General features: G+C 43.4%; 1 protein-coding gene across 9 annotated transcripts in view; it reads right to left on the bottom strand.

Moving 5' to 3' along the window:
• The window catches only part of LOC126997281 (histone deacetylase 6-like), a 71,590-nt gene that overhangs the window by 40,653 nt on the left and 16,171 nt on the right, over positions 1 to 14,766 (bottom strand). For 3 of the 9 annotated variants that reach the window (XM_050858276.1, XM_050858275.1, XM_050858274.1), the window contains exon 8: positions 12,043 to 12,226. In XM_050858276.1, coding sequence (XP_050714233.1) covers positions 12,064 to 12,226 — 163 coding nt within the window. In that variant the 3' untranslated portion in view covers positions 12,043 to 12,063. The remainder of the gene's footprint in view (positions 1 to 12,042; positions 12,227 to 14,766) is intronic. The other 6 variants (XM_050858279.1, XM_050858278.1, XM_050858277.1 and 3 more) reach the window with 2 other exon arrangements.

The following is a 14,766-nucleotide window of genomic DNA, read 5'->3' as shown; positions in this document are numbered from 1 at the left end:
CATTTAAGATTTTACGAGGGTTTTATCCAGATTATCTTTTATCCCTAAGAAGCAGACAAGCTATGACCAGTAGCGTCACAAGACAGAGGCACAGCCTGCATGTACCGCGCACCAACACACATTCAGGTGACAGGCGCACCGATGTAATGGCAGCCAGACTGTGGAATGCCCTCCCTCCCTCCCTCACACAGGAAACGACGATGACTTCTTTTAAGGCTAGACTTAAGGAAATTCTTTTAACAGAAGATATATTCATTTAGGTTTTTTCTATCTTAATGTCTTTGCTTTTAAATATATATATGTAGACTTGGCACTTTGTGCTGCATATATGTTCTTAGTGTCAGTTTTTATCTTATTTTATATTTATAGACGAGTGACACAATTTTACTATATTACATACCATATTACCGCTATTTAGTTATATTGTATCGTTAGCTGTGTAAGAACCACTTTTGTGGATAATAAACAATCTGAATCTGAATCTGAATCTCTCTCTCTATCTCTCTCTCTCTTGCTCACAGCTCACAGAACTCACAGGATGTTCCCCCAACAGGATGCTGAGAACCTCCACAGACACATGCCCCCCTCAGACAAATATATAGACCCCCCCCCCCTCTCTCTCTCTCTCTCTCTCTCTCTCTCTCTCTCTCTCCTCTGCTGAAAGAAACAAAGAGCGAAATACTCTCCTCCCTCACAACCGTATTCAATATGTCCTTGCGACAAGGCATTGTCCCTTCAGATTGGAAAAAGGCTAACGTGACACCGATTTTTAAGAAAGGAGACAAAAAAGTACCAGGTAATTACAGGCCCATTAGTCTAACTTCGGTTGTAGGTAAGCTACTTGAGGGCATAATTAGAGACAAAATTGTGAGTTACCTTGAAAGCCACTCATTAATTGGGAACTCACAACATGGCTTCCGAAACAAAAGATCCTGCCTATCAAATCTGTTAACCTTTTATAACGACCTCTTCACTGTTTATGACGTAACCAAATCACTGGACGTAGTCTATCTTGATTTCCAGAAAGCGTTTGATAAAGTCCCGCATCATAAATTACTTTACAAATTAAAGCAAATAGGTATTGACGGTCAGGTAAACCAATGGATCGCGAATTGGTTGAGCAACAGACAACAACGAGTAGTGATTGACGGATTTAACTCAGAGTGGGCGCCGGTCACTAGTGGCGTCCCTCAGGGCTCGGTTCTTGGCCCAGTGCTCTTCATTATTTACATCAACGACGTGGATGTTGGACTCAATAACCGCATTAGTAAATTTGCAGACGACACAAAGATTGGTAACTCGGTTCTCACTGACGAAGACAGGCAAAGCCTCCAAGAGAATTTGCACAAAATTTCAGCTTGGTCGGATAGATGGGAGATGCCCTTTAACGTAGACAAGTGCCAGGTCCTTCAAGTTGGAACGAGGAATAAGAAGTTTGATTACGAAATACGCGGCGTTAAACTCAAAAGCGTTCAATGCGTCAAGGACTTGGGGGTCAAAATCGCGTCAAACCTCAAATTCTCACAGCAATGCATCGATGCAGCAAATAAAGCGAACAGAATGTTGGGCTTCATTAAAAGAAACTTTTTATTTAAGAATAAAGATGTAATACTCCCGCTCTACAACAGTTTAGTCAGACCCCACTTGGAATATGCGGTACAGTTTTGGTCTCCCCACCATGCAAAGGATATTGCTAAATTAGAAGGTGTTCAGCGTCGGGCAACGAAAATGGTCCCTTCCTTGCGCAACAAATCCTACGAAGAAAGGCTTTCTACCCTTAACATGTTCTCTCTTGAGAAACGTCGCCTCCGAGGAAAACTGATCGAATGTTTTAAAATACTTAATGGTTTCACGAATGTAGACAGATCAACATTGTTTATGATCGATGACACTTTGCGCACGAGGAACAATGGCGTAAAACTCAGATGTAGACAAGTAAATTCAGACTGCACCAAATTTTTCTTCACCAACGATGTAGTGCGAGAATGGAATAAGCTCCCATCATCAGTGGTCCAGTGTAACACGATTGACTCCTTCAAAAATAAGCTCGACCGTCACTTCCTTCAACTTAATATCAACTAGAGTAGAAATGCAACGTTTTGGAGTCTTCTGATTAATGTAAAATCACTTAGGTTTAAGGACAGACCACCAAGTCTGGACCATGGGGTCTGTGGTCTGATTTTCTATGTAAATCTATGTAAATCTCTCTCTCTCTCTCTCTCTCTCTCTCTCTCTCTCTCTCTCTCTCTCTCTCTCTCTCTCTCTCTCTCTCTCTCTCTCTCTCTCTCTCTCTCTCTCTCTCTCTCTCTCTCTCTCTCTCTCTCTCTCTCTCTCTCTGTTCCATTCTTTCTATATATAAAACTAATTCTTTCATTATTATTATTATTATTATTATTATTATTATTATTATTATTATTATTATTATTATTATTATTATTATTATTATTATTATTATTATTATTATTATTATTATTATTATTATTATTATTATTATTATTATTATTATTATTATTATTATTATTATTATTATTATTATTATTATTATTATTATTATTATTATTATTATTATTATTATTATTATTATTTTCTCTCTTCCTTTCAGAACCCAGACAAAGAAGAAGAAGGAGGCTGTCTGTCAAGCTGTTGAGTGTCAACCCACAGACGGAGATGAAGTTTTGTAGTAATAATAATAATAAAATATATGTTGAAAGAAATCATTTCTGAATTTTGTCTATAAAACTCACACACACACACACACACACACAATGATATAATTGACAAGTGCAAAGACCAACCCAAACTATTCTATAGACATGTGAACGGCAAATTAAAGAATAGAGAAACAATTGATAAACTGAAAATGGATGGAACTGCATATGAAGACCCAGCAGAAATGGCAGAAGTGATGAACAACAGTTTCCATAGAGTTTTCACAAAGGAAGACTAATTCGTACAACCACCGGGCCAGGAAAGAGGAAGGGTTATGCAGGAGATACAGTTAACGGTGCAGGAGGTCAAGGAAAGCTTGAACAAGCTGGATGTAAGAAAGGCGACAGGGCCGGATGGAGTATCAGGGTGGATCCTGAAAGAATGTAGTGAGCAACTTGCAGAGAAACTGCACTCCATAATGAGCGCCTCCCTGAATGATGGAAAGGTACCACAAGATTGGAAGAGAGCAAACATAGTACCAATTTTTAAGGGAGGAAAGAGAGAGGACCCATTAAATTACAGACCGGTATCACTCACTAGTGTGGTTGCGAAGATATGCGAGAGACTAGTTAAGAACAGGTGATGGGATTTCTTAGAAAGTGAGAAAATGATCTCGGATTGCCAGTTTGGATTCAGTAGAGGGAGATCTTGTGTCACCAAGTTGTTGTGTCATTACTCAAGGGTGACAGATTCAATACAGGAGAGAGAAGGCTGCGGGGATGGAATGTACCTGGATTTGAAAAGGCATTCGACAAAGTACCGCACAGAAGAGGCGGTGGCTGAGTGGTTCGCGAGACGGCCCCGCGCTCAATAGCTCCAGGAGGGACGCGGGTTTGAATCCTGGCCGCCGCACAGCTGAGGTTTTTCATTCACCGCCGAGTGGCCTAAGACTACCCACATGCTGGCCTGAAGACCACCCATCAACCTGGGCTCTAGATAACCTCTCCAAAGAGAGGCTCAAAAATGAGTTCCGGGGGGCAGCATGAGCCAACACAAGATGGCCCCACTATAAAACACTCGCCTGCGCCAGAACGGGCTGGGCCGACCATCAGGCCCCACCGGGAAGAAGCCTTGGGCCGACCATCAGGCCCCACCGGGAAGAAGCCTTGGGCCGACCATCAGGCCCCACCGGGAAGAAGCCTACTGGCCCAATATGCCGCGACGTATAAAAAAAAAAAAAAAAAAAAAATTGAAAAATTAAAAATAGGGGTGGAGTGGGTGATGGACTGATTAAGTGGCTGGAGGACTTCCTAACTAACAGGGAAATGAGGGTTTCCAACTGGTGCCCAGGGAGGAGTGGGGTCCCACAAGGTTCGGTGTTGGCGCCAATAATGTTTGCTGTTTGTATAAATGATATGGTGGACGGAGTGACCAGCTATGTGAGTTTGTTTGCAGATGATGCAAAGCTATTGAGACGAATGAATGATGTAAAGGGCTGTGAGGCATTGTAAAGGGACCTGGACAAAATATGGGAGTGGAGTGGTACATGGCAGATGGAGTTCAATCTTGGGAAATGTAAAAAAATAGAGTTTGGTAGGAGTGGTAGAAGATGTGAATATGATTATAAGATGGGAAGTGAGATAATATGCAGAGGAGTGGAGGAAAAAGATTTGGGAGTGACTTATCTCAGAGAACATGTCACCGGACAAACACATCAACAGGATAACGGGGCAAACTATGAATTTGCTGAGGAACATAAGGACGGCATTTGTGTATTTGGACGAGGAGATGATGAAGAAAATAATAGTTACAATGATAAGGCCAAGGTTGGAGCATGCAGCAGTGGTCTGGTCTCCTCACGAAAAGAAGAACATAAGAAAGCTGGAAAGAGTACAGAGAGTGGCAACTAAGATGGTACCGGAACTTAGGGATCGGACTTATGAAGTTATGAGGAGAGACTCAATAGCATTGGGCTCACAACCCTGGAGAGAAGAAGAAAAAGAGGAGACCTGATAGCGGTGTACAGGGTGGCGAGCGGAGTGGAGCATTTGGACAGAGAGGACCTGTGTGTGTGGAATGAAAGAGAAACGAGAGGACATGGAAAGAGGTTGAGAGCGACCACGTATAGGCGAGATGTGAAAAAGTTTAGCTTCCCAAACAGAAGCATTGAGCCATGGAATAGACTGGAGGAGGAGGTGGTTTGTACAAGAAACATTCATGATTTTAAGGAAAAGTTGGATAAGAGAGGATATGGAGACGGGACAGCGCGAGCGTAGCTCTTTTCCCGTATGTCACAACTAGGTAAATACACACACACACACACACACACACACACATATACCCATGCAGCCTCCTCCTCCTTCTTCTTCCTCTTCTCCCTCCTCCTCCTCCCTCTTCCTCTTCTCCCTCCTCCTCCTCCTCCTTCTTCTTCCTCTTCTCCCTCCTCCTCCTCCTCCTTCTTCTTCTTCATTCTGCAATGCATTTGAAACACTTTACTAACCATATCTAGAGGAGAGATTTACATATATTTACATAGAAAATCAGACCACACAGACCCCATGGTCCAGACTAGGTGGTCTGTCCTTAAACCTAAGTGATTTTACATTAATCAGAAGGCTCCTAAACGTTGCATTTCTACTCTAGTTGATATTAAGTTGAAGGAAGTGACGGTCGAGCTTATTTTTGAAGGAGTCAATCGTGTTACACTGGACCACTGATAGTGGAAGCTTATTCCATTCTCGCACTACAACGTTGGTGAAGAAAAATTTGGTGCAGTCTGAGTTTACTTGTCTACATCTGAGTTTTACGCCATTGTTCCTCGTGCGCAAAGTGTCATCGATCATAAACAATGCTGATCTGTCTACATTCGTGAAACCATTAAGTATTTTAAAACATTCTATCAGTTTTCCTCGGAGGCGACGTTTCTCAAGAGAGAACATGTTAAGGGTAGAAAGCCTTTCTTTCTTCGTAGGATTTGTTGCGCAAGGAAGGGATCATTTTCGTTGCCCGACGCTGAACACCTTCTAATTTAGCAATATCCTTTGCATGGTGGGGAGACCAAAACTGTACCGCATATGCCAAGTGGGGTCTGACTTAACTATTGTAGAGCGGGAGTATTACATCTTTATTCTTGAATACAAAGTTTCTTTTAATGAAGCCCAACATTCAGTTCGCTTTATTTGCTGCATCAATGCATTGCTGTGAGAATTTGAGGTTTGACGCGATTTTGATCCCCAAGTCCTTGACGCATTGAACGCTTTTGAGTTTAACGCCGTGCATTTCGTAATCGAACTTCTTATTCCTCGTTCCAACTTGAAGGACCTTTTTTTTTTTTTTTTTTTTTTTTTACAGCTAAGGAGACAGCTCAAGGGCGCAAAGAAAAAAAAAGAAAAAAAGGCCCGCTACTCACTGCTCCCGAACAGAGGTTAAAGGAGTGTCCAAAATCAAGGTTAATTTCGGGAGGAGAGGTGTACTGATACCCTCCTCTTGAAAGAGTTCAAGTCGTAGGCAGGAGGAAATACAGATGAAGGAAGATTGTTCCAGAATTTACCAGCGTGAGGGATGAAAGAGTGAAGATGCTGGTTAACTCTTGCATAAGGGGTTTGGACAGTATAGGGATGAGCATGAGTAGAAAGTCGAGTGCAGCGGGGCCGCGGGAGTGGGGGAGGCATGCAGTTAGCAAGTTCAGAAGAGCAGTCAGCGTGGAAATATCGATAGAAGATAGAAAGAGAGGCAACATTGCGGCGGAATTTAAGAGGTAGAAGACTATCAGTAGGAGGAGGAGAGCTGATGAGACGAAGAGCCTTAGCCTCCACTCCGTCCAGAAGAGCTGTGTGAGTGGAGCCCCCCCACACATGAGATGCATACTCCATACGAGGGCGGACAAGGCCCCTGTATATGGACAGCAACTGTGCAGGTGAGAAGAACTGGCGGAGACGGTACAGAACGCCCAGCCTCGAGGAAGCTGATTTAGTAAGAGATGAGATATGAAGTTTCCAGTTGAGATTTTGAGTTAAGGATAAACCGAGGATGTTTAGTGTTGAGGAGGGTGATAGCTGGGTGTTGTCAAAGAATAGGGGATAGTTGTTTGGAAGATTGTGTCGAGTGGATAGGTGGAGAAACTGTGTTTTTGAGGCGTTGAAGGACACCAGGTTCTTCTTGCCCCAATCGGAAATAATAGTAAGGTCTGACGCTAAGCGTTCTGCAGCCTCCAGCCTTGAGTCGTTAAGTTCCTGAAGGGTGGGTCTTCTATTAAAAGAAGTTGAATAATGCAGAGTGGAATCATCGGCGTAGGAATGGATAGGACAGTTCGTTTTGGAAAGAAGATCATCAATGAACAACAGAAAAAGAGTGGGAGATAGGACAGAACCCTGTGGGACACCACTGTTAATAGATTTAGGGGAAGAACAGTGACCGTCTACCACGGCAGAAATAGAACGGTCAGAAAGGAAACTGGAGATAAAGGTACAGAGAGAAGGATAGAAACCGTAGGAGGGTAGTTTAGAAAGCAAAGATTTGTGCCAGACCCTATCAAAAGCTTTTGATATGTCCAGCGCAATAGCAAAAGTTTCACCGAAACGGCTAAGAGAGGATGACCAAGAGTCAGTTAAGAAGGCTAGGAGATCACCAGTAGAACGCCCCTTGCGGAACCCATACTGGCGATCAGATAGAAGGTCAGAAGTGGAAAGGTGCTTTTGAATCTTCCGGTTAAGGATTGATTCAAAAGCTTTAGATAGACAAGAAAGTAAAGCAATAGGACGGTAGTTTGAGGGATTGGAGCGGTCACCCTTCTTAGGTTACTTGCTTACGTTAAAGGGCATCTCCCATCTATCCGACCAAGCTGAAATTTTGTGCAAATCCTCTTGGAGGCTTTGCCTGTCTTCGTCAGTGAGAACTGAGTTACCAATCTTTGTGTCGTCTGCAAATTTACTAATGCGATTATTGAGTCCAACATCCACGTCGTTGATGTAAATAATGAAGAGCACTGGGCCAAGAACCGAGCCCTGAGGGATGCCACTAGTGACCGGCGCCCACTCTGAGTTAAATCCGTCAATCACTACTCTTTGTTGTCTGTTGCTCAACCAATTCGCGATCCATTGGTGTACTTGACCGTCAATACCTATTTGCTTTAATTTGTAAAGTAATTTATGATGCGGGACTTTATCAAACGCTTTCTGGAAATCAAGATAGACTACGTCCAGTGATTTGGTTACGTCATAAACAGTGAAGAGGTCGTTATAAAAGGTTAATAGGTTTGATAGGCAGGATCTTTTGTTTCGGAAGCCATGTTGTGAGTACCCAATTAATGAGTGGCTTTCAAGGTAACTCACAATTTTGTCTCTAATTATGCCCTCAAGTAGCTTACCTACAACCGAAGTTAGACTAATGGGCCTGTAATTACCTGGTAGTTTTTTGTCTCCTTTCTTAAAAATCGGTGTCACGTTAGCCTTTTTCCAATCTGAAGGGACGATGCCTTGTCGCAAGGACATATTGTATACGGTTGTGAGGGAGGAGAGTATTTCGCACTTTGTTTCTTTCAGCAGAGTTGGATATACTTTGTCAGGTCCAGGACTTTTATTTGTTTTAAGTGATTTGAGGGCTTTAAGGACTTCATCGATTTTGATTTCAAAGTTAGGCAATGCATGCTCGGGATTTACATTAGTACTGGTGTTGGTGGTAGTGGTGGGACGACTGTTATTATTAAACACCGAGGAAAAATAATTGTTTAATAGGTTTGCAACGTGTTGGCTGTCAGTCACTAGTGCACCGTCGCTGTTTGTTAAGGGTCCAATTCCACCTCTGATTGCCTTTCTGTTGTTTATGAAACTGAAGAAGGATTTCGAATTATTTTTACAGTTGGCTGCAATATTTTTTTCATATCTACGCTTTGCCTGATGTACTAATCTGTTTATTCGTCGCCTGGCATCATTGTAGAGTCTAATGTTTCCGGGCGTGCTTTGTTCTTTCTTTAACCTGTAAAACAATTTTATCTCCTTGACTGAGTGTTTAATTTCGCTATTAAACCAAGGTGGGCTTTTATTAGTGTTAATTCGCTTCTCGCACAAGGGGACAAATGTGTCCTGCTGAGTGAGTAAGTGATTTTTAAAGCTTAGCCAGGCGTCCTCTACATTGCCATCATCTAATAGTTGCATATCTATTAGTTTTCGTCGGATTTCTACGAAGTTGGCTCTTTTGAAATTGGGCACCTTTACTTTATTTTCAGTCACCGATGTTTAAGCTCTAATGTCAACGCGCACTAGTTTATGATCGCAGGAACCGAGGTGTTCTCCTACCGTGACATTACTGACTAGGTTATCTTGGGTCGCTATAACAAGGTCAAGTATGTTATTTTGTCGAGTTGGTTCAGAAACCATTTGGCTTAGATAATTTTCCTCTAAAAATTCGATCATTCTATGGGACTCACCTTCTGTACCCGACAGAGTCGCCCAGTCGATATGGGGGAGGTTAAAGTCTCCTAGTATCAGTGAGTCGCTGTTATTAAGTGACTGCCTTAAGACGCTGTACATTTCAAGATCGCCATCGAGTGATTGCCCCGGAGGCCTGTAAGTGACAGATATATTTAAATTGACTTTTGCAATGTTTACTCGCACGCACAAATGTTCAACGTTACTGTTTCTTGGTGTTTTGTCAGTGGGTTGTAAATAGCTTTTGACAATAAGGGCGACACCACCACCTCTACGGTTTACACGATCATTGTTGAAAAATCTGTAGCCATCTATGTTGAGAGAGAGAGAGAGAGAGAGAGAGAGAGAGAGAGAGAGAGAGAGAGAGAGAGAGAGAGAGAGAGAGAGAGAGAGAGAGAGAGAGAGAGAGAGAGAGAGAGAGAGAGAGAGAGAGAGAGAGAGAGAGAGAGAGAGAGAGAGAGAGAGAGCAGATTGGACCAAAGGAGACAGAACAAGGAAGAAGGAGGAGGAGGAGGAGGAGGAGGAGGAGGAGGATGTGGTGGTTGCAGGATGACAGAACAATGCTTTGAGGAATCTTAGGAAAGAGAGAGAAGTATAGAGTGTGGTGGAGAGGAGAGGAGGAGGAGAAGGAAGAATGTCTAGTCTAGTGGAGGAAGAGGAGGAATATGAGAGGTGGCGAGGAAGTGTAAAAAACAGACAAGATTAAAAGAGAGGGGTGGAAAGAGAGAAAATGAGTGGATAGGAGGTGGATGGAAGGGATGGAGTGCTGTGTGTGTGTGGATGAAACAGACAAAAGCAGAAAGAAGGTAAGGAAGAGAGGAGAGGAGGGAGGGAAGGAGTGAGAAGGGAAAACTTGGAAAAAGAAGGGAATGGAAGAGAGAGTGACTCCGTAAGATTTGAGAGGGAGAAGGAGAGGAGGGAGGGAAGGAAGTGAGATGGGAAAAGGAAGGGAATGGAAGCGAGAGTATGGGTAATTTCCATAGATAGGGACAGAAGAGAGGAGGTAGGATGAGACCATGGGAGTGTCTGCAAGGGTGGAAGAGATGGTGTGGAGCAGAGACAGAACAAGACTAACTGGGTATTGAGGGAAAGGTTAGAAAATTAGATGAAGCATGAGGGAACAAGGTGACGGATGGTGCAAAAGTGGGTGACAAGAGGGAGGGAGGGAAGGAAGGGAGGCAGAGACGGAACAAGACTAACTGGGTATTGAGGGAAAGGTTAGAAAATTAGATGAAACATGAGGAAACAAGGTGACGGATGGTGCAAAAGTGGGTGACAAGAGGGAGGGAAGGAAGGAAGGAAGGGAGGCAGAGACGGATCAAAATGAGGAAGGAAGAAGAGCAAGAATTAGTGTGGTAAATAAAAAAAATACAACGGGAAAAAGGAAACACTGAGAGAAAGTGTGTTAGGAAGGAAAGTGTCTCAGGAAGGATGAAAACAGTGGAAAGAAAAGATAAACAATGATGATGATGACGCAGGAAAGAATCAAGGTATTATTAAACACGAATGAGGAAACAAAACAAATAGATAATCAACGGAAAATTAGAGAAAAATACTGAAAATATCAAGAAAATAATGAAAAAGATGAATATGTAAAAAGTGAAAAAGATGAAAGAAAATTATACAAGAAAAAGAAAATTAACACACACACACACACACACACACACACACACACACACACACACACACACACACAGTATATATAATTGTTAGACTTGAATAATTTGATTCCAATATACTTTGAGTGTGTGTGTGTGTGTGTGTGTGTGTGTGTGTGTGTGTGTGTGTGTGTGTGTGTGTGTCTCTCTCTCTCTCTCTCTCTCTCTCACGTTTTGTTTTTCTTTTCAATTTAATTTCCCTTCCCTACCCTTCTTTTCCTTTCCCTTCCCTTCTTTTCCCTTCCCTTCTCTTCTCTTCCCTTCCTTTCCTTTATCTTCCCTTCTCTTCCTTTTCCTTTCTTTCCCTTCCCTTCTCTCCTTTCATAACCTGTCCATCACACACACACACACACACACACACACACACACACACACACACACACACACACACACACACACACACACACACACACACACACAAGCTATATGAATATGTTTGCTGATGATGCTAAAATAATGAGGAGGGTGGCTAATGAAGAAGACTGTGTAGCCCTGAGCCAAGATCTCGATAGAATAAGCGAATGGTCACGCAAATGAGAAATGACATTCAGTACAGAGAAGTGTAGCGTGATGGAGTTTGGTAAGCGCAGTAGACGAATATCGGGGAACTACTCTCTGAGTAATGAAGGAATCATGAAAAAAACTGAAGAAAAAGATCTGGGAGTGATCATAACAGACAAGTTATCCTTTGGAAAACATAGACCGGATAACTGGGGAAACACACAATATTCTTAGAAACGCAAGAGCAGCATTTACATATTTAGATGAAGAAATGGTGAAGAAACTAATAACATCGATGATACGTCCAAGACTGGAATATGCAGCATTAGTGTGGTCACCTAGATTGAAGAAGGAAATTAGAAAGTTGGAAAAAATACAAAGAGCAGCTACTAAATTTCCGGAAACTCTGAGAGAACATACTTATGAAGAAAGACTGGAGAAATTGGGACTAACAATACTGGAGAGCAGAAGAGAGAGAGGGGACCTAATAGCATTGTACAGGATACAAGAGGGATTGGAGAAATTGGACAGGGAAGACCTAGTGGTACGTGACAGAAGTGTGACAAGAGGCAATGGTAAGAAATTGAAGAAGAGCGACTGTAGGAGAAACATCAAGAAATACAGTTTTCCACACAGAAGCATAACAACATAGAACGGACTTGACGAGGAGACTGTGTGTGCAAAAACGATTCATGAATTTAAAGCCAAACTGGATAATAAGCGTTATGGAGACGGGACAACACGAGCCTAGTACAGCTCTTTTCCTGTATTTCACAACTAGGTTAACAACTAAGTAAATACATACTCACCATGGCCTCACCTGTGGACTCTCACCATGGAAGGACTTGCTGAAGGAGGGCAAGTTGAGGTTGTTGGCCGGCAGTGTTTGGTAAGACTTCCATCAGGCCCAGGACACTGCTGGGAGACTTGGATTCTGTGTCCTTGATTTGGCGGTCAGCGGCGTGGGTTTGGTGGGCCCTCTCGCTGCCTGACCTGTGGGTTGGGTCAGTGAGTGTTGCTGGGTCATGAGGAAAGACCTAAGGAACGACCTGACCTCAAGAATAAGAATAAAAAAAGAAGAGGAAAAGAAGAATAAGATGGAGAAGAAAAGAACAAAGAGAATAAGAATAATGATAGGAAAAGAAGAAGAAAATGAAGAAAAGGATAAAGTGACAGTGTGCTATGGACAGCTGTGTCGCTCTCTCTCCCTCTTCCAAGCTTTATCAACTTATGTCTCACTCTTCCTCGCTCTATCTCTCTCGCCTCCTCACTCTGATATAATAAGTTAAGGGTTTGTTCTCACTCTATCATCTCTATTCTCTCCCTAAAAGGCAGAAAAAAGGAGAAATAGGAGATAATTTTATACACTACCAGTAATATCAACACACTGGATTAATTTGAACACCGTGCAGTGCGTACTTTACATTCCATAGCCAGTGAACACGTCATGTAAATCATTGAACACTTTTTACCGACCACTTTTCCATCTCTCCTGCGGAACACTCCTGGCCAGCACACACCTTCCTGGCCCCTGTTAGGCATCCCTCCCTGTCCCCTCAGCAACACCACACATAAACTGACCAAGCCGTGCCCTCACCTCCATACACATTCTGCTTTGTGTAAGGAATTATGTAAGCTATGAAGGTCTTTCCTTCCTCCTTCTTTCAGCCTCTAAGCCCACCCCTCCTTGGCCCTACCTAGACCATCAGATCCACTGGTCTGAGGTCCTGTGAGACTGGGAGGCTGGTGGTGGGTAGGCACTGTTGGACAAAAAGGCAGGGAGCGTCAAGGGGTTGAAGAACACGCTCGGGGAACCTTTCCTAACGCCATACAAGGATAAGGCGATGATGAAGATAGTGATGATGTAATGGTGGTGGTGATGGAGGAGGACAAACACACATGCTTACTGGGACCACCAGGCTCACCCTGACACCAATGTAAGACTCTTTTTTTTTTCATTTGGTTCATGAAGATTTTAAGGCATATATACTTGCCTGAGGGTATTTATAAGTAATTCTACAAACTGAACGTAAAATTATCTATTGAGAAATTATGAAATGCAATGTGGCGCCTTAACAACAAATGGATCGGTCAAAATGTAATATCCAGCAGGACAGAGTGGGTGCAGCTTGGATATGCAGGATGCAGCCTCACAGCTCGCCTGGCTACCAGTACATGGCTGCCGGTCCCAATCCCGGCCTCATCAGTTGGCATGCAGACTACCCAGCCGTTCATTCTCCCTTAGGGGCTGGTGGATAAGTAGTGGCATGTCACACTTGCCCTGGGTAGTGAGTTCTCACCCACCGCAGGCCTGACGACTTTGAGACGGAAATGAGTGGCAAGGCATACTCTCGACTCACAACCCGGGAGTTTTTGGTTCCATTCCTGACTGGAGTGTAGACGGCTGGGTAATCTTGGCCCGTGACCTGAGTGTCCAGGCATCAGTGAGCGGGTATAGACAGAAAACTGCACTTTTCTGGCGGGAATTTCAACCAGTTCTGCTTCCAGAGCTCACAGCAAAGTTACCTTCCACCAGAGGAAGCTCATTTACGAGTCATTTGATAGTTTAGTAATAGTGATAGTTTTTGCAATAGCCAAAAATGTTAACTCTAGAAAGTATAATGTCAAAAATGCAAGTTAAACTTAACCGTCACATCTGCAGGGGCACTGGCGAGCAATCCCAAGTCCAAAACGTGATCAGACCGTGGTGATCACCAAGCATAAAGTGACATTATTGCTTTCCCGCCAGCAAGCACACCCACCCATGCACAGGGTTGCCATCCTAGTGTTTAAATTCAACACAGGATGCAACCCAGATCCACTCATCATCACTAAAAATAACTGTCAAAGAAAAATCTTCCTATATAGCTGGATAAAACTTCCCTGCCATTCCTTAGAGCAGTGAATGAGATGCTTGGTTGGCAATAACTCTGGCACACTCTTCCCCAGCACAGACCTTGGAAGGTTCCTGGCACCCACGCAGCACCCCGCCCCTGCACCCTTCAGCCCTTCTGACCACCTTTGCCGTCCACAGCAAGCCAGCATTTACCGCCCACCCTCTCCTTGCAACAAAGATGCTACCAGAACCATCAAATCTGTCATACCAGGCTAGATTGGAGAATCTGGCCTACCAACACTCCAAGAGAGAGGAGACCACTCAGTTATCCATCCTCCATCATCCATAAATGGGGAAGAAAACTGGACTAACCCGGAGGTCACGCTTGGCCTGTTTCCCGGGGCTGGGGGTTCTGACCCATCGTACACTTAACCCCTTGACTGAGGATTTCCTACCAGAAGACTCACCTAGCTACAGGAATGAAACAAAAAGTGGCTGCTACAATTCAATGAAGAAAAATGTGAAGTCCTGCACCTTGGGAGGGGATATTCAGCACACCAATACCACATGGGAAACACTCCACTATCCACCACAGAGGCAGAGAAAGACCTGGGACTGTATGTTACCAGGCTACCTGTGAAGGGATATCCAGCACACCAATACCACATGGGAAACACTCCACTAACCACCACAGAGG

Source organism: Eriocheir sinensis, chromosome 12, assembly GCF_024679095.1.
Source record: "Eriocheir sinensis breed Jianghai 21 chromosome 12, ASM2467909v1, whole genome shotgun sequence".
In the NCBI taxonomy this organism is placed as follows: Eukaryota; Metazoa; Arthropoda; class Malacostraca; order Decapoda; family Varunidae; genus Eriocheir; species Eriocheir sinensis.
The sequence above is the reverse complement of the archived record's forward strand: the minus strand, read 5'-3'. Positions and strand labels throughout refer to the sequence as shown.